General features: G+C 45.6%; 1 protein-coding gene and 1 long non-coding RNA gene across 3 annotated transcripts; one reads left to right on the top strand and one right to left on the bottom strand.

Moving 5' to 3' along the window:
- Positions 1-3,087: 3,087 nt before the first annotated feature.
- SKIDA1 (SKI/DACH domain containing 1) lies at positions 3,088-10,744 on the bottom strand. 2 transcript variants are annotated; one of them, XM_079300850.1, is made up of 2 exons: positions 8,916-10,744; positions 3,088-7,857 (listed from the first exon to the last, which is right to left on the bottom strand). In XM_079300850.1, the coding sequence occupies exon 2, from the start codon at positions 7,804-7,806 to the stop codon at positions 5,485-5,487; it is 2,322 nt and encodes a 773-aa protein (XP_079156976.1). In that variant the 5' UTR covers positions 7,807-7,857; positions 8,916-10,744; the 3' UTR covers positions 3,088-5,484. The 2 variants fall into 2 exon arrangements, with proteins under 2 accessions (XP_079156976.1, XP_079156975.1); XM_079300849.1 differs by having other exon boundaries at positions 3,088-10,744.
- A 5,234-nt stretch (positions 10,745-15,978) lies between these two features.
- Positions 15,979-21,207, top strand: LOC306799604. Its single transcript, XR_013773639.1, has 2 exons — positions 15,979-17,472; positions 21,029-21,207. It is a non-coding gene; the product is annotated as an uncharacterized lncRNA (long non-coding RNA).
- The last annotated feature ends 645 nt before the right edge of the window (positions 21,208-21,852 follow it).

Below are 21,852 nucleotides of genomic sequence, written 5' to 3'. Positions count from 1 at the left end.
GTCCGGCTTCTCGCTACGGGCCACATTAGCGGAGCGGCCATTTACTGCCCCGGAATTGCAGCGCGGCCCGGGTTAGCCCATAAAGCCATTCACACTCAACAATGGGGATTTTCTCAACAATTAACAAGAAACAACATAATAAATCCATTTACAAAGCCCTCGCTATTTACTATAAATTAGCCACTCTTTAAGAGACCGGTGCGTAATTTCACACGCTTTACAGCCCCAGCTACATTTTAGACGCAAGAGCAAACAGCCCTGTTGGTCCTTCTGCGCTGACCCCGCTCCCCGTCCTCTCCCGGGCCGGCTCCGCGGGGGCGGACGGCGAACGGCCGAGCGCGGAGCCCCGGGCCTCCCCCGGCCGCTTCCTGGCTCGGAGCCCGGCATGTGCCCCGAGGGCCCCGCGGAACCACCCCGGGCTTGCCCCCTGGCTCGCCCCCAGCGCGGAGCGGGCAGGGCGGGAGCGGCGGGGCCGCGCCACGGGAGAGCCCGGGAAGATGGACGCCCCGGCGGATGAGCCGGAGGGGGAGAGGAGTGGGAGCCCCGGCCCCGCTTTGAAGAGCGGGAGCCCCCGGGAACGGCCGCGCCGCCCCCGCCGCCCGCGGGAGCCGCTCCGGGAGCGGGGAAGCCGGGCCAGGGGCCGCGGCCGGGAGCGAGGAGCCGGCCCGGGGAGCTGGGCCAGGGAGCCGAGAAGGCTCCGCCGCGCCGGGCAAGATGGCGGCCTGAGGCGCGCTGTGCCCCGGGCCCGCCGCGCTTGGGCAGCCCCGCCGCTCGGGGGCCCCGGCTACGTTCCCGCATTTTTTTGGCCCCCCCCTTCTCTCTTTTTTTTTTTTTTTTTTTTTTGATTTTAAAATTTTTGCCTTTTTTTTTTTTTTTTTTTTTTTTTTTTTTTCCTTTTGTGATTTCCAGCCGGTGCGGGAGGGGGGCCAGCGGCGCTCCCCCCTGTTTACAAACACAGCTGTTGCCGTGCATTTGCAATGCTAGGGGTAAAGCCACCAGCAGCGAGGAGCAAACGAGAGATGGTGCGGGAGAGGGGTCCTCGGCATCTGGAAAGGACAGGGCGCCTTGTTTTTGAAACTGTCAATTCCCTCAACCCCTATTGTGAGCGCCTCATGCAAAACATCTCGGGCCTTTTAAAGCGGGGGCTTGTGAGGCTGCCTCGGAGAGAAAGGGAGAGGGGGAGAGAGAGGGGCCTAGGGCACGGGAAATAATTATATCAGCGCAGTGAAAAAATGCAACGTGTAAGGCCTAAACCCGGCTCTCTGTCCCTTCCCGACAGGTTTTCGGTCAGGCCGGAGCTGACAGACCGCGGCTTGCAGGGCCGAGTACCAAGGGAATGGGGAATGGCTGCGAGCGTCACTTCGGGAAGGTAGATCCCAAAGCCTCTCTCCTGATTTTGCCAGCCAGGGCTTTGCATTTTCAGGCGCTCGCCCTCCTTTTGTGCTTCCAAGCTGACCAAATAGATCCCAGGATGAACCATTACATATTCTTCCCAGAAATCCTCTTAACCATAAAAACCACAATTAACAAGGTTATCTGTGTTTCATGTTCTCTAACATACTGCATATGTAGAATATTTTCCTGCAGATTACCGCCGTGTGTCAAAAATGCCACTTTTTTACCCTTTTCTGTCTCAACCACTCGCACGTGTGAACTGTGACAAACACAAACATGATAACATTGCTCTCATTTCTGCAGAAACTTTAATTTATTGGCAACTAGATCTGTTAGAGTAAAAGGGATCAGAAACCATGTAAAAAATCACCATATGAATTGGTTAAACAGCAAACTTCATACAACAGCTACCACTATTTTGCATTATTGCTAGTAGTGGCTTTTTAAATAAACAACCAGTAAAGAGATTATCCCACTGTAGTCAAGTAAGTGTAGCTTATAGAACAATCACTTCTTAAAGTAAATTGCTGTAAACGGCAAGTTACATCTTTTAAGGCAATATACCTCATTGCTGAAGGCGTTACACGTGTTCCCTTTTTAATGTTCTAGAGAATTAAACAGAGTCCAAAACTTTCTTTTTTCTTCCATCTGGCAGCAGAAATATTACCAATAAATTTACCAGTGAACTCTATTTGTGGCAAATACCTACAGAGTATAGTCCTTATAGTACATGCACTTCCTCAATTGCTTTTTCCTTTAGAAAAATTCTGTTGATTTTTGTGTACACCAGGAATTGGAAAATGGTGGCAATTACTAACATATTGTAAGTTTTATCTCATGTAAACATGGCAACAAAATGGTAGCCTGTCTCCCTTGGAAAACCTTGTGTTTTCCACGTTATTAGAACTTACCTTTATGGGAGAAATTTGGTTATTTTAATGTAATTCAATGATAAGACTTTACATGTTTAAGGCTGAAATGATAATGAGCTCTGATCGCAATAATAATTACAATGTCGTCAGAAACAGTTACCAAACTACCAGAATTGAACAGAATACCATCCCACCCCTCCCCCCCGCCCTTTTTTTTTTTTCCCCTGGTGAGTTATTGTACCTGGCTAATTTCTCCAACAGTAGTAAAACCACGAATGTCCCTGCTAGTGACTTGTACTAAACTGAGGTGTGCACGTGTGAAAATTATTTGGCTGTTTAACTCCTTGCCGTTTGCTGCTGCCTGGATGGAGGGCAGCCCAGCGGAGCAGCCTGCCGGGGATGCCCGGGGGTGCCTGGAGCTCCCGGGCCGCTGGCAAGCCTTGGCGCCATATTTCACGTCCTCAACTCTGCAGAGCCTATTTGGTATAAATTTATGCTTATACCTCCCCCTCCAGCCCCCAACCCCCCACACCGGATTATTTCGGAACCTGAAAAGGCACCTCTGTAATTTACAATTCCTGGCCAAATCAGCATATCTCTAATTGGAAGTAAACAGGGTCAGGGGACAGAGTTACTTTGAAAGTGATATGTTGTTTAACTGACAAGGCGAAATTTTAGGTTTCAAGTTTGTATATTGCACTTTTGCAGCTTTTGGCTCTTTATTTTTCTTTTATTTTTCTTTTTTTCTTTTTCTTTCTTTTTTTTTTTTTTATATTATTTTTGGTTTTTTTGGTCAAGGGAAGATCTTTGTCAGGCAGACACGGTTTCTAACAGAGCGGGGGGCTTTCCTGAGCACTACATTTTGTACGTTCTTACAGTTCTCTGGAAATAAGGCTGTAATCTGTGCAGCTCTAAACACACGAATGTAAACATTCATCTCAGAACAACTTCAGTAAGCAGATTTTTCATGACCATCGTAATTTCAGCAGAGCGGTTAAGTATGCAATGCACCTTTTGCAATTGGCAGCTTAAAGTGATGTGTGTGCATGTGTGAGTGTGTGTGTGTGTGTACATGCAGGGGGGAAGGGTAACTCCACTGAAAGGCAATTGTTTACTCTTTCTAAATATATTTGGCTGCAGGTATTCTTAGACTAGGCCTTTTACAATGAGAGGAAAACTCCGGTGTGGATATAGTAAACAGAGCTGAAATCAGTTAGTGACTGCTTGGAATATTTGGAGACATAAGGGGCTGGGACAGAGCATCACAAAAGGCAGGAATTAAAAAAACTGAAACCCAGGCAGTGGATTGCCAGCAGAAATGTTGACTTTGAGTCACACAGTAAACATTACATTGTTGCTTTGTTTTCCTTTTTTGATTTGCGATAAATTATTCTCCTGGGATTGATCGATGAGTGGAATCCTTAAAATTTAATTTGTGAATGATCTAGTATAAATAAAATGCTAATCCAAAGAAAGAAACCAGCAATTATTCATCCTAAACTCTGCTGATTCAGCAACTCAATTATTATTGCCTTTCTCAAGCTGCAAACTTTTCAGGCTGTTTTCAGAGTTGCTGTATCCGTCCTCCCCCCGCAAGAGATACCTTCCCCCGTCCTCAGCTCTGCCTCCACCTCGGCCTCCAGCCTTTCTTTTTTTTTTTTTTCCCTCCTTCCCTTTCTTTTGCAGAGGTTGGGGGGAGGGAGGGAGGGAAACAGTTAACCTCTTGAAGCGTATTTCCTCCAAATAAAAACAGTGAACTTACAAACAGAGAGGAAACCACGGATAACTCTGCAATAATTCAAAGTGTTTGGAATCAGGATTTTTTTTAAACAGTGTTTTTAATTGAAAATAAAGCTAAAGCATGCTTTTCAACAGTGCAAATTTCCATAATTTTGATTTACTGCTTCCATCATCACAATATATTATACCAGCATGTCTTACCGAGGGCTAGACTCTAGAAGTCTGCCTGTTCGACTATTTCGATATTAAGTGCAAATATAGATAATTGCCTCTGATTGTCACGTGCAGTAGAAATGTTTCTGCTACATAGAGAGGATGGCATGGCAAAAAAACCCACGACAGCAAATTTCAAGGGATGAGGATAGAAGTGGGAAGTGTAACATGGTTGAATCGCCTGAGTTTTGTTGCCAAAAAGCTATGAATAACATGGTATTCTCATTTTGTGTAATCTTTCCACTTATGGCCTCTCATTTCACTTTCTGTGTTGTATTTACTGCTTTGCTATTTCCTCCAGCCAGCACGAGGGGCTGGACCATAAATTGTACTGCTGGCCGGGCAAATATTTTAGTTGCTTTGCAAGTTTGTAAGGGGCATGTTCAGACCACAACTTAAGTATGACATTAGTGGATAACAGTAACCTTATTTAAGACCTCTGGGTGAAACAAAAAGGCTTCCCAATTACAAAGAGTGGCTGTACAAGTAAAAAGACACCCTTTTACCAAAAATAGAATTCCACATTTATTTACTGGTTTCAAATGAGGCAGCTTTTCCCAGCGCTGGGGTCACAGGCAGACCCCAGACTTTTCCAAACCGGAGAAAAAGGAGTAAGTGCAACTGCTCTTCGAAAAAGACACCCCTGCACCCGAAAACAAAGCTCCCGAAAAGTAGACTGCTGCCACATTGAATTATAGTGAACCCTTACTGTGCAACCATGTAACTTAACAAAGTTTAACTGAATTAACAGTTAGACTTCCATTTTCAAAATCTAGTGCATAAATTTAATGGCTCATTCTAATATTTATTATTCAACCTTTTGACATTTATTTGCAGCAGTTGAATTGAGGTACTGGTGCATTATTAGCATTTAAACAGTAAAGTGTTCCAGCTCTACCATAATAACTGAGTTTAACTTGAGTCTTTAGCCTGAAGTACTCTGTGGAATGTAACATAATAAAAAAAACAAAAACAAAAACAATGCAACAGAACAAACAAACAAAAAAAAGCCCAAACCAGCAACAACCAAAAAAACCCCCACCAAAACCCCAAAACAAGGAAAAAAACCCCACTGTTGTAATGGTAAATAAAATAGTAATCCGGTTTCTGTCTTCAGAATGTGATAAAACAGGGTTCCAAAAGTGTATAGCATTAATGGGTTTGTACAAACCATGCTGCAGAGTTTCAAAAAAAAAAAAAAAAAAAAAAAAAGAAGGTAAGAAAGTTAAAGGTGGTTCAAGAAAATATTTTCCAAACTACTTTATTAATTAAATTTCCTGAATTTGTGGCTAGGTGGAAGAGGTATTGCAGAACCGCCCAGCTGCCATTTCCATACAGGATGGGCCTTGTGAGGTGGTTGGGAATCCTTAGTGGTGTTTAAGGAATAAGCTGGCAACAAATCCCCATCATTGCCAATAATTAGTGATGGTGGACAGGGAAAATTTGCCATGAAATTAAATGGCCTTTTCACTGCTGATGCTACATTGCTGGCTACCCTTTTGCGTCTATTGTTAACTGTAAAATCATCCAGTGTTCCTTCATGTGTCTCGATTTTACCTGTAGGACGTGGGCTTCGAGCTGATTTCAAATTTGGTTTGACTGGAGGAGTCTGCAGTACAGGTCGCTTTCCCAAAACCAGTGTCCTGTAATTTTTTCTCACCCTTGCTCCAAATTTATACTCCCCATCCTCAGGTTTTGGAGTACCTAAAGTGCATGAGAGGACCTGACTCTGAGTCAGTGGGTTTAAGGAAGTGGTTTCTTTCTCAGTGCATGCAGAATCTTCCTTGGCTGTTAATAAAGCGTCCTGGTTATTACTCTCAGTCACACCGTAAAACTCATCCTTAGTATCATTGCACTCACACTTTAGCTTATGTGTTGTAAGATCAGGCTCATACTCGTCGTTCGCACTGCTGTCCTCTATTTTGATTTTAATGCTGTGCAGGAATGGCAATGCCTTATTGCCTGTATCAGTGCACTGGAGCTCAGCTGCTGCTGCTGCCCCTGGAGAAGCAGCATCCTCCGCAGGATCAGTTTGTAAAGAGGGCAAATCCGTGGCAAATTCAATACAATGAGGGATTTTGGAATCTTTCTCTGAATTTGCTGCCGCTGATGAAGAATCATTATTTAAGAACCTAGCAGCTATTGTATTGTTATCTGCACGGTGTGTAGTAGTTGCTTGAAGGCATTTCCTTGCCTCTCTGAGTATTCTTTGTTGTGGAAATGCATTGTTTGTCTTTGGGCTAGGTGAAGAGGCCCCCTTTGCAACACAGTTAATTGTTAGGTCAGTACTCTTGGCATTATTGGAAAATTCAGAGTGTGGGAATGTGAGTTCGGATACCCTATCGTCTCTTATCTCCGCGAAGCAGCTCCCCAGGCCGCCGGAGCAGCGCAGCGCCGGAGCGGCGGGAGCCCAGCCGGGGCAGCCCCACTCCTCCGGCAGCTCCGGCTTGACTCCGCCGGGAGCGCCGCGGAGGGCGGGCAGCCCGCCGGGCTCCGCCGGGGCCGGGGGCCGGGAGGCGGCGGCGGCCGCCAGATGGTACAAGAAGTTGGCGTGGACCACGCCGGGCGGGCTGCAAAAGCTGGTGCGCCTGAAGCGGATGCTCTGCACCGAAACCTGGCTGGAGACCGAGCTGGAGTCGGAGTCCGAGGTGCTGTCCTCCTCCTCCTCTTCCTCCTCCTCTTCCTCCTCCTCCTCCTCCTCCTCCTCCGAGCTGCCCTCGCTGGAGTCCGAGGCGCCGCTGCCCTCCTCGTCCTCCTCCTCCTCGTCCTCCTCCTCCGAGCTGCCCTCGCTGGAGCTGGAGAGGCTGGAGCCGCAGTCCGAGTCGTGGGCGGCGCGGCCCGAGCAGCAGCTGGACTCCGAGTCGCTGCTGCCGCTCTCGGGGAAGGCGGGCGGCCCGAAGCCGCGGGGCAGAGGCAGCGGCAGCCGCGGGGCGCCGCGGGGCCGGCAGGGCCGGGGCAGGGCCAGGGGCCGGCGGGCGCCGCCGGGGGGGCCCAGCGTGACGGCGGCGGCGGCCGCCCCGTGGCGGCGGCGGCGGCAGCGGGCGGGCAGGGGCGGGGGAGCGGCGGTCGGGAGCCGGGGCCGCGCCGCGGAGGCGAGCGGGCGGCGGGAGCGAAGGGGCACGCAGCCGCCCACCGCCGGCGCCGTTTCATAGTTTACGGGGGATTTGCAAGGCGCCCGAGCGATTTCTGGGTAGCTGTGGCCAGTGTATTTACTAAAAATGTGAGGTAGATGAGCGGCCGGTAGCAAGGCTGTGTCCCCCGGGCGCAGAGCTTTCCTCCGGACGGGCAGCAGCGGCCGAGGAGAGTCGCTCAGACCCAGCCAAAGTTTGTTCTCCTTCCAGAAGCCGGAGAAGGGGTCGGCGGGAGCGAGCTCCGGCCGCAGATCCGTGGCAGACAGCGCCCGGCTTAGTTTCCTCCGTTTCGTTTTAAGAACCCGTTCGGTTTTGCAGGATGTGTATAGGGCTTCCACGTCCTCTCTGGAGATCAGGGTGCATTTGGCGGCGTGGAAAGCGATGGAGTTGATGGCTTTGAGTTTCCTCAACTCCTCCAAGTCGCAATGATGTTTTTTTACTTTTAAATGATCCATTCGCTTGTGCACGGTAGTTCGCGGGATGTTTTTGAGCAGGTCTGTAAAAACCTGGGAGAGTGCAAACATTTGCTTTCCTTTAATGATGAGGTAGCCGAGCCTCACGCCATCCACCTCTTCAAAACCCGACTTCAGGTCTCCCATTTCGTGAATTAAATTATTCCCAGCATTTGCAGAGAGAGAGAGAGAGATGAAAAAAAAAAAAAAAAAAAAGCAAAAAAAAAAAAAAAAAAAACCACACACACACAATCCTCAGCCAGATGCTGTATTTGTCTCAAGGCATCCTGCTAATAAAATATAACAAAGGCTGTTATTCCTGGTGAATGAAGTGCCAAACTTTAGACAAAATTTTAAAAAATAAATTAAAAAATAGCGTGAGACTACAATCAGTATATAATCTTAAAAATCAGGTTTGCCAAAGTGTTTCTCTAAGTTGCTGCTGAAGATCAGTACCTGTTCCCTTTCATTCCCTGCTTTTCCATTGGAAACTATGATAATGGAATGTGAAGGGAGGAAGAGAAAAGAAATGCAGCTGCTATTCCCGCCGCTGCTTTAGCTACAAATAAAATGACAGAGTGAAGTGAGCTCGTCCGGAGACACCTTCATCAATTAATTCCCCTAAAGCCAACGCTGATTGGACACTCCTGACAGGTGATGCAATAAAAATTGATATTCCACCCCTTCCCCCAAAAAATCTCCCACTAATTAGCATACCCTTATACTGCCACCTCCCCTCCCAAAGTAAATAATACAGTTAGTATATAAATCTTTCTATTAAACAATCCGAGCTCAAACACACTCAGCCCTCTCAGACTTCCTCGTCGCTAGCTTCGAGGGAAGGATTTGTATGCTTTTCCCCCCTATCGTTCCGTATATTTTCAGCCTGTTTTGGACAAACGTTGCTCTTTTGTGCATGCCGTGAATTTAAAGGACATAAGTCTGATCGTAGCGATGGAAAATCCTTCGGTAACGTAGCCGCTTTAAACTAGCGTTTTATTCTGCATTGTGTGGAAAATGAAGCTTAGCGAAAACGTGCAGAACAGCCTGGTATTTCCCCTTCTGAGGCTCCAAAGTTAAATGTTCGGTTGTTAACGAGAGGGAGTACTTACATTTTCGAGTTTCTCTCGATTTTCCTCTTCTGCTTAATTAGCTTTTTATAGCCGGGTGCTAAGGTTATTTTTGCTGTCTGAATATCACGGGCTCCCGCACCGTGATACTATAACACTTTTAACTGAAATTCTGCCTGTAATATTGCAGGAGGGGGGGAGGAGGACGTGAGCTCACGTCAGACCCATAACAAAGCATAGATAAGCCAGAAATGTATACACTTTTCACGATTAACCGTGCTGGATCACGAGCTGGAATGTCCTATAGTCCCAGAGCCCACGTCAGGATTCCTGCGTCCTGATTGCTTCCAGCAGAGAAAGGAGAATGTAAAATATCCAAGGTGCTTCCAGGAGCCTTTACGTAATAACAAAAAAGTGCTGGAACACACAATGTACGATATTGCATCGGGCTAGGATGCTTCTGGCTCGCAGTTTTCATATTCCGCTCGGAGTAGCCCTGCCGAAGCTTTTTGATGCTCCATTTATATCAGCCCCTTAAAATCAATTTGAAGAAGCAGCATGAAGGTTTAACCTCTTCTTAGGAACGTTAAATTATTCGAGTGTCAAGAACGAGGATTTCGCAAATGTTGCGATAGCTGCATGCCTCTCCCTTGTCACGTTAAAGTGATGCTTGCGGTTTGCACGTTAGGCGCTGCGAAAAAAAATATCACCAATCTCTGCCGTGCATCCAGTGTTCCGCTGGATACAAACACCAGCACTTTTATGTATCACTGCACATCCAGAATTAGACACATCCGCGAGATTAATGAGACATCTCATACTGCTGTGACTTGGCAAAAAAATCGACGGAGGAAAAAAAAAAATAAAAAAAAATCTTCAATCCCAAACGTCAATATCCACTCCGCGTGTTGGCAATATGGTGCGTGGAGTTCGTGTTACCCCGTCAGGTACAGCTAAAAGAAAGCGCATAATCACTCTGTGAAAACGCCGTTTTGCATGCCAAGGCGAAATGCAGGCAAGCCCCCAATTTCACAGGAATTCGAGAGAGAAGAGGGAATTTGGAGAAGTGCATCCGGGAATGGAGGAAGTCTATTCAAGGGAGCCTCTAACTCGGAGGGCTGAGATTTGAAAAGTCAGCCCTGGACTACTGTTGCTCTCAGCGCAGATGTAATCGCCGCTGTTCAACTTAATCCATGTGTGTGCGAACCGCGATGCCTAGTTCTTCCCTCTGAAACCTAGGGATAGTATTCCCATCCGAGAAAGCAGAGCTACAGCAAATTACATTTTGTCCCTCGAATTAGAAAAGGATCATTGAGTGGATCTCGTGATATTTCAGCCTTTAAACGTAACCGAGAGGCAGCAGTGAACAATGCCTCGGCACAGCTCAGACCATCCGCGGAGTTCTCCTTTCCTCTCCTCGCATCTGGATCCCCCAGCCTTGCCTTTCTCCTGCTCGCTCGTGTGAGAGGCAAAAAAAGCAAAGTTTCGAGAGAAAACAGCTGCTGGCGCTAAAGAGAAATCATCGTGGTCTTTCTAGAGCTAGAGACAATAAGGTCGTTTAAAAATTCCTCCTGATGTACTTATATGCTGCGAACACCCCCACCCCCTCCCTACTGCTCTCCTCCCCCTGCTTTAAGGTTAAGGCTATGGAGTCAACAGTAAAGGAACAGTAAACTCGGAGAAAGCTGCTCGGAAGACGTTAACGCAAAACCCCGATGGGCTGAAAAGTCCTTTATTTGTCAGGTAGTTCAGCTGGGTCGAGTTCCCGTGTAAATCCACGCGTGTTCGCACGCAGGGAGCCACGGGCACGCAGACCCCCACCCACGCACTGCCGGTGATAGCCTGGCAGTGGGATTCGGCAACTATTTAAAAAATGTCCCCCTCTTTTCTTTTTTTTTTTTTTTTTCTTTTTCTTCCTTTCTTTCTTTTTTCTTTCTTTCTTTCTTTTTTTTCCCCCCTCCTTTCTTTCTTCCTTTTTTTTTTTTTTTTTTTTTTTTTTTTTTTTTTTTTTTTTTCTTTAAATTCCGGCGCTACAAGACGTTTGAAACTAGTGACGGCTTTTCGGCAAACCTCGAGTTCCAGAAAGGTGCGGCCATGAGCACCGGGGTCGAGGCAGCGCCAGATGTCGGCAGGGAGAAACCCACGAGAAGTCTTGGGAAATGTCAGGCGCCCAACCTACATATCCCCACCGTATACTTACACACACTTTCGGTAGCATATCTTTCTCCGCATCTCGTACAAGAGAGCTTTGTTTCTCTATTTCTCCATCATTTGATTTGGTTCTTTTTGTGTGTGTGTGTGTGTGTGTGTGCGTGCGTGCTTTCCCTTGGCCATCAGCACACGTTGTGTATCCGGGGTCGTCTTCAAGCAGGCTGGGGAAGATCCTGATAAACAGCCGTCAGAGGCCCCTTGCACACGCACACGCACATTAAAGGCAGGGGACTTGAAAATGGATTTGCACACGCACAGGGGATTGCGATCAATAGCCACCAACATTTATGGCTTAGATTGTTAATGTGAAAGCTGGTCAAAAGAATGGAAATGAAAAATTTAAGGTGTCTGGTGTCAATTACTGGAAAAGTTATGCCATAATTTACTTAGTGGGATGTATGCCTGTGTGTCCGTGTGTCCATGTGCATGTGTGTGCAGACCCAGATGTACATGGAGCTATGTCTCAAAAGCGGGGGAGTTTCTTTGTTAATTTTGTGGACTGTGTCACCCTCGCTGGTGATCAAAGATGAACATGATTAAAAGAATGGATGTTTGTCTCACATTTCTTAAGATAAGGACGCCCAGAGATGCCCGGTTTTGCCAAACACATGCACATGCAACTACAGAGAGTTGTGTGTATGGGCGCACACACACACACAGGCGATCAATCAAACGTGCTCCTTTTCACGTTGAGTAGCGTGCAATCTGCAATCTACACTCTATAGCCACTAGTATTTCAGTCTTAAAACTGTCTGGCCAAAGGATAAACCTCATCAGGAAAGAAAGAGCAAAATAATATTCATAATACTTTGCTGTAGACCTATTCCCATTTGTTGAAAATCATATAGTTTTATTTTTGTAAACTTGTATTAAAATATATATATGCTCACAGGGAACTGCTTAGCCATGCCATCAGAAAGAAAACGTGTGTAACATTTAAAATACTCCTTTTACGTGATGTTTTGATTTATTTTCATAGTATGATTATGTTTAAATACCAGTGCAATTTAGCCTGACCTCTTCCTTCTGCAATGTAGTAATGCACACACCATTTACAGTCTTTTAAACGTTTCATTGGGAAATGCAACAGCAATGTCCACCACTGGTTTTACTAATGGGGAGAATTCTGAAAATCTTCAGGAAAACCTAAGGGTCATGTGCGTTTTCACACTAGGATTGCCACATTATTAGAGTATTATTATTCTTTATTATTATTTGTTAATGCTGGACTAAGTCTTCAGGTATTGACAAGTATTAAATAAACCTTTTGCTTTCATGATGCTGTGCAGAAATACATATTTCTTGATTTCTAACACTACACCCTGCTCCTACTTACTGTTGGGCGTATTTTGCTCAAGAAGGACACAGATAGAAAGCAGCTAGAGGCTATCACAAAGAGTCCAGTAACGTAAATATAATAGGGTCACAGAATAGTATAATATGATCCTTCTTCTATTTTAAAGTCAGCCAAATGTGAGTGTAGTAACTAAAATTTGCCATAAATTCTACTCAGACAACGTATCAGAATGTAAAACTAAATTTCCTAAATGTGTGGGACAAAGAAATACCAGCCATAAGCCTGGAAAAAAAAAATCACAATATGGCTAACATGGGTGTTTTTTCCTGATTTTTATATTTTTATTATTATTTTCCCCTCCCCCTTTTTCCCTTCTTCCCCCCCCCCTTTTTATTTTTTATTTTTTTCTTCTTTTTTAAACAGAGATGCAATGCAGAGTTCTACTAACTCCTTTTTAAGTTTGTGAATTTTTGTTTTTGTTTTCATGGGGGCTGGATAGTTTCTTGAACACTAGAATTTTGTGCAATTTATAATCACTATGGGCTAAGACTATTTCTTGAATTTAATACTCATGGTAGTTTTAAAATACTTTTTAGCAGGAGTTTCTGGACACATACTACATGCCATGTTGTTTACTGACCCATAATCAAAATGCAGTGACCTTCTACCCTTTTTTTGCCCCTTGACCCATGCTGAATTCAATGCAGCCTTTATAAATTTGCAAATCCTTGGACGTAAAGGGGATTTGGTGAGGCTTTGTTCTGAAAGGATCCTAAAAGTTTGCATTTTTAATTAGACAAAGGTAAAGCAACAAACATTGGGAAACAAGATCCTCTCCTGCACATAGGTGATCACTCTTAATTTCTACGGTGGGAAACTACATCTTAAAAAACATACCCTGCAAACTGAAAAGCAGTTGCAAACGAAGGAGGATCAGGAGGTTATGAATTGCACCAAATTAGCAATGTGGTACAAATCACTTTCATGACGTAAGGGATAGCCAGGCCACAATCTTCCGGCGCTCCTCATCTCCAAGGACCGTGTGGATCCTGGTGACCCGGGGAGAGGGGCGAGCCTGCGATTTGATCTGGAGCTACAGGCGCATTCCCTTATCTCCTTTGCTATCAGTCAGTTTAAAGGACACCGTAATTATGATGGTGATAAAACAATGCCCGCTTATGTGTGCTGAATAAATAAAGAATGTTTACAGCCCCAGAATGTTTCAATTCCAATTAAACGCTATCAAAGAAAAGCCCCTCTTGCTCCCTCCCTCCCTCTCCCCCACGACTCCCTATTTACCTTGTTGGTTGTAATATGGCCCTATGAAATAAACCGGCCTTCCAGTTTGCCATTAAAGCCACATCGGGAGGACGGGGAGGGAGGAAGAGGAGGGGGGGGGGGGGGGGGGGAGACAACATGCACTCCCGGTCCCACAATTACTTTGGGTCGCCTGCATCCTCTGTCTTTTTTAAAATTTATTTTGCTATTATTTGTTTATTTTTCAATTGGCAAAGGCGTGATGATGCAGGGGGAAAAGGCACTTAAAGATCCTGCTCCAACCACCGGCCGAGGGAGTCGGGCTAAATTAATCCAGCGCCCTTGGGCACTGGAGGAGGGGGCTGTCCCCCCACCCCCGGTGCCACCCCGCCGGGGCCTCGGGGAGCGGGGTCTCCCCGCCGCTCCTCTTCCCTCTGCAGCAGGGAGCCTTGGAAACGGGAGCCTGGAAATGCTTCCCACTCACTAAGACACAAGGATCATTTCAAATATTCATTGTATCAGCAAATCTCATCGTAATCAGATTAAAGCAAGGTTTGGGGGGGAACTGCCCGTGTTTCTGGGTGCAAAATGCCGACTGGACTACAAAGAGAGCAGAAAATGGGTTCCTCTCCCCCCACCTTGGTTGCATGGGGAGAAAAAAGAAAAGCAGTAATTTTTGCGAAAAAGGACACTTTAAAAAACTGCGTTTTTTCCCCACTCCACCACGGGTAGTATATTCCTCTCGGAGGTTTTTTTCGTTTTAACTTTACACTTAGCATTTCTATATGATGCTCTTATTTACTTGTTTTAAACTACAGAGACTGTTCCTGCTGTGGAATACACTGAGGTAGATTTTCTTCACGCCAATTTGCTTTTAGCTTATCTCAGCCGAGGAAACAGCTTTCTACATTCAAGCTTTAAAATGTATATTTCATTGAGTTGTCTGGGGTGAGATGTTTATATCCATTTTGTGGAAGTGAGTGAGGAACTGAGTGCATTTTCAGGTCTGCTCGATAGATGTAGGGCCTTTTCCTTTTGAAAGTTTAGACCTCCAATACCCTCAATTCTACTGGCAGAATTAGGATGGACTTGGAGGGTCCTAAACGTGACCATTCACTAAGGCGGGGGGCTTGCAACAACGTGCTCGGCAACTTAATCTTACACTAAAAAGAGCAGAGTGTAAAAGAATGGAATACAAACTCTCCCGACATTTCTAGTCGCTTCCAAAGTGGACCGTGCATTTTAAAGCTGATGGGAACGTGTGTGTTTTGGAGCAAAAAGGAGAGAAGGTAAGTGTTTATCCCTTGTATCGGCCAGTTCGGGTAGAAACAATGAAAGAACAAAGGGAACCACTTCTCCGTGTGAACATTTCCCATTTTCCTCCTCCGTTTGAGCCTCACTGCGAGGGGCTGGCGAGGGGACTGGCTCCAGCTTTACCTTTGGCGGCGGGTCGGGGGTGCGGGGCACGGGGAGAAAGTTGCGGGGCGGCTCGAGTCACCCCCGTTGGTGGCCGGAGGCCGGCGAGAGCAGGAGCTGCCGATTCCATGGCTCTGGACTCACCGGACAGTCCCCGCGGGCCGGCGGGAGAGGCAGCGGGGCCGGCAGCTTTGTGTGCGGGCTCTGCCCGGCCCCGCGCTGCCGGCGACCACGGAGCTCCCCGGTGACTGCGAGGCGGCGGGAGAGGAAGCGGAGGTTAGGAGCCGGGCTAGTGGGGGGTGTGGAGGGAGAAAAAACCCCTGGAATTATTTGCAAATCCCATAAATCGCGTGGAAGAGCGGTGGGGGAGGGGCAGGGGGCGAACAAACGCGGACCGTTACAAGGGGCGGCGGCGGCGGCCCGGGACACACAGATGCGCACGGACAGACACAGGGACACACGCGGGCATACCCGGTGGTTACGGCCGCGGAGAGCGGCACGACACCGACTCGCAGCGCGGCCCGGCCGCCATTGGCGCGGGGACTCTGGGCCGCTGACCTTTCACCCCCCCCCATCCCCGCCCGCCGCTTCCTCTGCTGCCCCGACCACCTTCCTACCCACAATGCCCCGCGCCGGCCGCGCTCGTGCCGCGCTCGAGCCTCCCGCCGCCGCTCCCCCTCCCCCCGCTCCGTTCCCCCCGGCATTCCGGGAAAACCCGGGAGCGGCGGCGCCTCCCTCGGGAAGCGCCGGGGCGGGATCGGGGTGTCCCTGTGGCGGCGGCGGCGGGAACGGCCGGGTGGGGGCGGGGCAAAGGCGGGCTCGGCCGCGTTTGAACGGGAGCGCCGGCGGAGGCACCGGCCGGGACTCCCGTCACCTGCGGGGGAGGGGGAGCGCTGGCCGCGGGATGTGCGGGAGCCCCCTTGGGCGAGAGGGGGTCCCAGGTCCCTGCCTGGCCGCGTGTTGGGAGCCGGGGCGCTGGGAAGAGGATTTGCCTGTTGAATTTCGTCGCTGGTAGACGTTAATCTCGTGTTTTAAAGTACCTTGTCAGTGGCTTTAAGGAAATCAAACGTGACATTAATCAAATCACACAAATGTAAACATTTATAAGTTAAATCCTAATATTATGCAATTATTTAAATCGAGCCGTGGTTTTTCCTCAGTGTCATGTTGTAGCTCCCACTCTCTTCCTCACATGCTTTGAGTTTTCTGCTGGATCCCGGTGTCTTGGTGTCTGCTCCACGGAGTTCTGAGCGCGGGGACGGGAGCTGGGCTGCAGGTGGCAAAGGACTGTAGCTGAAATATCGCCTGATCACCTAACCAGGCCCATCAAGGTTAAAAGAAGGGCGCTTTTGTGAATTTGAGGACAAAATCCTCAAGTAATGCCTTGCCTTGCTACAGCTGAGGTTTTCTTCCTCCCTGTGGGTGTGTGAAGCGAGTGATCCCTTGTACAAGCTCGACAAGGATGCTTGGGTGGCTGAGATGTGGGCAGAGGTTCCTTTGCAGCCTCGGTGGGATTTTTAGGCGAGGTGACTTGTGAAAGACCCATTACATTGCGAGGAGGGAACGAGGGATGGTGGGCAGGAGGGCTTGGACGGCGGGCACAGCACGAAGGCGAGTTTGGGGAAAGGATGGCAGGCAGGATGCGCTGGGAAGCGGCCGGCGCCGCGGGCAGCTGGCCTCTCCCCGTCTTCGCCCTTCGTGCCGGTCCTTCCCGTTCGCCTCTCCCGGCGGGGAAGAGGGGATTTGGGGGTCAGGGAGGAGAACAATGCTGAGCCGCCCTTTGTGCGCAGCACCGTCCCCTGAAGGGAGGGAGCGCGCAGTGCAGCGGGGCCGCGGCGCCTCTGTAGTGCTGCCGCTCTCCTGCGGGCAGTGCTCGCGGCATGCGGGGCAGGAGCCCGGGGCAGCGGGATCAGGGCTCCCATAGGCCGCCCGCCCGACCCCGGGATAGGCTCAGGAGCGGGGCTGGCGCCGCGCCAGCCGGGCAGGGGCGGGAGAGCTCGGGGCCGAGCGAGTGGCTGCGAGAGTAAACTCGTGGGTGCCCTCGGCGGCGCGGCGCGGGCACGGGGCATTCACTCCTAGGGTGAGCGGGGGTCTCCCGTCCGCGGGCGCGCTCCGGGCAGGCCGCCCCAGGGAACGAGCGGCGCGCGGGCCCGCAGGAAGCGGCGGCGGGGCCGGAGGAAGCGCGGCCGGGGCTCCCCCTGCTCCCGGCGCTCCCCATTGTTCCCCGGCCGCCTCTTTTCGCGCCGCTTTCCGCCGGCGGGGAGGAGGGAGAGCCCCGGGCCCCGCACGCTGCGCGCTGGCAGGCGGCGGCGCGGGGGAACCCGCCGGGAAAGCGGGTTCATGAGTAGAGAGGAGCCTTTAGAAGTGCCATCCACTGAGGGAGCTCCGTGAGGCTGTAGCTCACGTGTTACTTGAAAGGTAAAAACCCCCCAACTACCGCAGCGGAATTGTACATAAAGTAACATCTGTTTCTGGGTGGATTTTAGAGCAGGACTTGTTAAAGAAATTGGGAAAAACTGCTCCGACCCACTGGATTTGGATTAGTAAATGTAGCCAAAGAGAAATTTTGGAAGGAACTATTCTTAAGACTGTCTATATAAACGACGATTAATCTTATCCTGTTTTTCATGTAAGCACCATGATGGATTTTTCCCTCCCAAGTGATTGTTTTACGTTGGCTTGATATTTTAAAAGATTTATTTTATAGAAAAAGTGTTTGTTGCATTTTTTTCCCCTGAAAATAATTGTAAATTAAATTTTTTTCGGTACACCATTTCAGACTGAACTTTCTCATGTATTTCCATAGGGGAAGAATTAAGTAACTTGGTGTTCACGAAAATTTCCAACAAGTGCCCTTAATCATCTAAGGAAGAAAAAAAAAAGCATATTTGCACATTGTTTCGGGAAGATAAAATTAAAACGTGTAGGGACTCATATTTGTGATGACAAAAGAGTTTCTAGAGAACTGGTTATTTTAAGAAAATAATTTCTAGGAGAATTGTGTTTATTTTTAGCAAGTTGTCGCCGAGTGCTTTTGAATTTATTTTAAAATATTAGAAGTAATTCCTGGACTTCTTTAAAAAAATTAAATATATGCCAAAAAATTAGGATTTTTCATAGATGGTGATCAGTGGGTAAAAGAAATTAAAGGTTGATGTTTATCAATATCACCTAGCTGAAAATAATTCTGAAGTGACTTTTTTTTCTCCCATGCACACTTGGGAAGTTGCATGCTTGCAGTCATTGTTTAAGATAATACCGTTTGGGACTTTTCTTTCACTCTTGGAAAACTTGCAGGCTTTTGTTGGACTCCTCCAAATAAAAACTCAGTTCAGTTTAGATGGTTAAAAGCACGTGTATTATTCAAAAGCTGAAGATGCATGTAATATATAGAAAACACCACCCTGGTAATATTTAAAGGCATTAGCTGTAAGATCGAGGAAAGAAAGAGTTTTGTTTTTTTTTTACTTGTCCTGCATGAGTATTCCGGAGATGTATTTGCTCTTGATTGCTGCTTGGGAATTTTCAGAGGGTTACTACAAATTTAGAAGGCATCATTCAAAAGGACATTTAATACTCTTGCATTTGTTAAAAAACTATATCTCTATTTGAAAATTATCTCATTGAAATGGAAGATTTAAAAAAAAAAATAGGAAGAGACCTTTTGTTGCCATTCTTTATTGCCCTTTATTTTGTATTTGTGTAGAATGTGTTGACATATTTTATATATTAATTTTTTTTTTCACAGAGGAGCATTGTTGTTACTTTTAATTGGGAAGTACCACGTTATAGAAATTATCCACATTCCCGACTCTGAAGTAGCGTAGTAGGATTGACAAAAAATGATCCGAGGCTTGTGCGCTTAATTCACCAGGAATGTTAAGCTGCCCATATACACCCTATGTGGTCAAGTTAGACTTTTGCTCTTAGACAGCTTTTAATGGTCAAAGTTGTACCTGGAGGAAATGTATCCATGTATTTCTACATGGAATTGAAATGAGATGGTAACTAGCAGTGGGAATGCAGCTCACTGATCGAAAAGACCTTTTCTTTTTTTTTTTTTATTGCATTTGGCAACCTCTTTCTTTCAGAGACACAATACAATTAATTAACATATTCTGGGGCGTGTTTTTGAGATTGGGAAGTGGTGGCCCCTTGTTGAGAAGAAAACACTTTAAATAAAAAAGTAACATTGTCTTGTCCAAATGGTAGTGGGAAAAGCAGAGTAGTATTGCTTATCCAGCCCACGGATGCGGTTGATTTACTCCAATTTGCTTTAGCATATAACAAACCAGCTTTTCCTTTCCCACGCTTATATTAGATATATGTGTTTTGTTTATACAAACCCATCTAAAATAGCTCTGCATTTAAGAGATTTGATGGGAAATTCAGCATGTTGTTTCTCGTATTTAATATGTTGTATAGATACCATTCCTGAATTGAAATCAAATAAATGTGACCTGTGACACAACACAGTATCACAATGCCGATCGTAACACAACAAACATGAAAAGAAGGCTATTAATTTATATGGAATGTTAATTTAGCAAATCCTACACAGAAATATGCCAATAGAGGTAATCCGAGGCTTGGTCTTGCAGTGATGCTATGTACGTGTATTTAATATAAATCCAATGAATTAATACATACCTCATAAAAATCCCAACTTTGAAACGAAGAATTCTTTGAAGAAAAGCCCTGTGTTACATTTAAGTTGCATATAATCTACATTCCAGAGTTTACTAACCCAGCTTTTCAGGGCTTAATACGGCATTAATATTCAATATGGTTTGCTAGAAGTTTATTTCAGGTTCTTTTGTATCATACTGTAATTATCATTACTTTGACTTAACTCATATAAAAATGTGGTTAGCATTTAAATGTTTTTTTAATGTAGAGTATTATAAATTAACTGTCACATTTAACTTATTTAACTTCTATCACTTAGGGAATGTTAAATCTTTAAAAGGAAATAATCACTGCACTTAAAAACATCCTGTGCTAGGTTTCCTTTATTTAGAATTTTGATTTGAGATTGTTCATTCAAAGAAAATCCCTTGTTTCATGTTTACTGTAAACCTCAGTCTGAAATTAACATTTAAATGCCAACACTAGTAACAGAAGCAGTACTTGAAAACCACCAATTTTATCCATTGCTGCTAGCTAAGTGGAATTTACCAAACTCTCCAAAGGTGATAATACAATTAAAAGCAAGAAAATGAATGCAATAGTTGGTGGAATTATTTTCCCCTTTTTTTTCAGTCTAAAGAACTACAAAACTTGTAAATATGTTTGCATAAAAGAAAATAGCACAACATATGAAGAGGCATGGTGTCCAGGAGATGCACTGACATGACCTCCAATGCTGCTACCTGTACTTGCATGACTTGTAAATATACAGAGCAATGCAAATTCCACATCACCAAGTGACTGCATGTTAAATGTTGAGACGTGTAAATTATTCAGGACGTTGCATTTGGATAGGTGTTAGATACAGATTTTAGCAGTATATTTAAAAAGAGGAAGAGGAAAAAGAAAACTTTACTCTTTCTCAATACAGTTTAGGAGAAAGCATGTAAACATACATTTACTTTATTAACGTGGGTTCTGTAGACATGTATCCTTCATAACTGAACATGGATAGGCAGAATTTGTTGGATGTAAGGCAGATTGCCATTTAAAATGCACTGCGTGCAAGAGTCAACACGTAAGAGTTGCATTTTATTTTCTGTAAAGTGACCATTTCACTGCTGCCTTCCCAGAAATGAAGCCAATACCCACGATTAGAAGGTATTTCAGTGAATGCTGTTAATGATTTAAAACCACATAAACAAAAGACAGACAAGCATCAATGTATTTTAAATGGATAATCAAGAGATGGATCATTCTACCTATTGAACATCACTAAGCTACTGCAATTTTTCTGTTTTCAGTTGCATCTGTTTAGCTGTAGCTTGAATCTTTTTGCACATAGGTAAAGATCACAGCTTTCTCAACAAAGACCCAAACTGAAAATGGAGTAAAAATTACTGTGAGAAGTTTGCTTTCTGGAAGGAAGTGAGTTTTCCTGCTCTACAGCTCCAAGTCCCAATATCGATTTATGTTTTCCAGTATAGATTTATGTTTTCCAATATAGTGTGCTTTTTATATCAAGTCTATGCTTTTTCTGTTATTTTTGAAAGATTCTTCTGATGATTATATTCAACTGGTAATGTAGCTTTGTAAATTAAAGACTTTTTCTTGTTCAATGCTTTGTTTTATTCACTAAAGTTACAATATGATTTTGCACATTTTAAGGAAAAAAAGGTGACATTTAAACCAAGCATTCAAAAATCATAGTTTTACTGTTGCAACTGATTGTTTTGTAGTAAAAATTTGTGAGTACATCTTTATTTTTGTTTTTGAAACTGAAGTGCTATTCACTCATATATGGTAATGTTTTCTTGAGGAATGCCTTAAACTTTAAAAAACAATTTGCAATTGGAGAGTGTAAGTTTTTTTCACTTACACATTCATTCTGTGCAAGTATCTAAGAAAAATTGAAACACAGAATCTTCTTGTAAGTTTCTTGTATTCTAACTTGTTTAACTTCTAGATTTTGTAGGTACCTTTAAGTGAATTGGATTTTCTCCTTGCATTTAGATTAACAATAAAATTATTCATTTTACTCACTGAATTATATTCTTCTCTAATTATTTTAATCTCTTATATATCACTATAAGAAGGACAGGCTTCCTTTTTTAAAAAAAGAAAATTGGCCTTCTGTGTCATGTCAATGCTTATTAAATACTACAATCA

This window comes from Erithacus rubecula, assembly GCF_903797595.1.
Source record: "Erithacus rubecula genome assembly, chromosome: 3".
Lineage (NCBI taxonomy): Eukaryota > Metazoa > Chordata > Aves > Passeriformes > Muscicapidae > Erithacus > Erithacus rubecula.
The sequence above is the reverse complement of the archived record's forward strand: the minus strand, read 5'-3'. Positions and strand labels throughout refer to the sequence as shown.

What these genes read in the sequence shown, in the direction of transcription:
- SKIDA1 (XM_079300849.1), bottom strand. Translation starts at nt 7,950, where the DNA reads ATGGGAGACCTGAAGTCGGGTTTTGAAGAGGTGGATGGCGTGAGGCTC.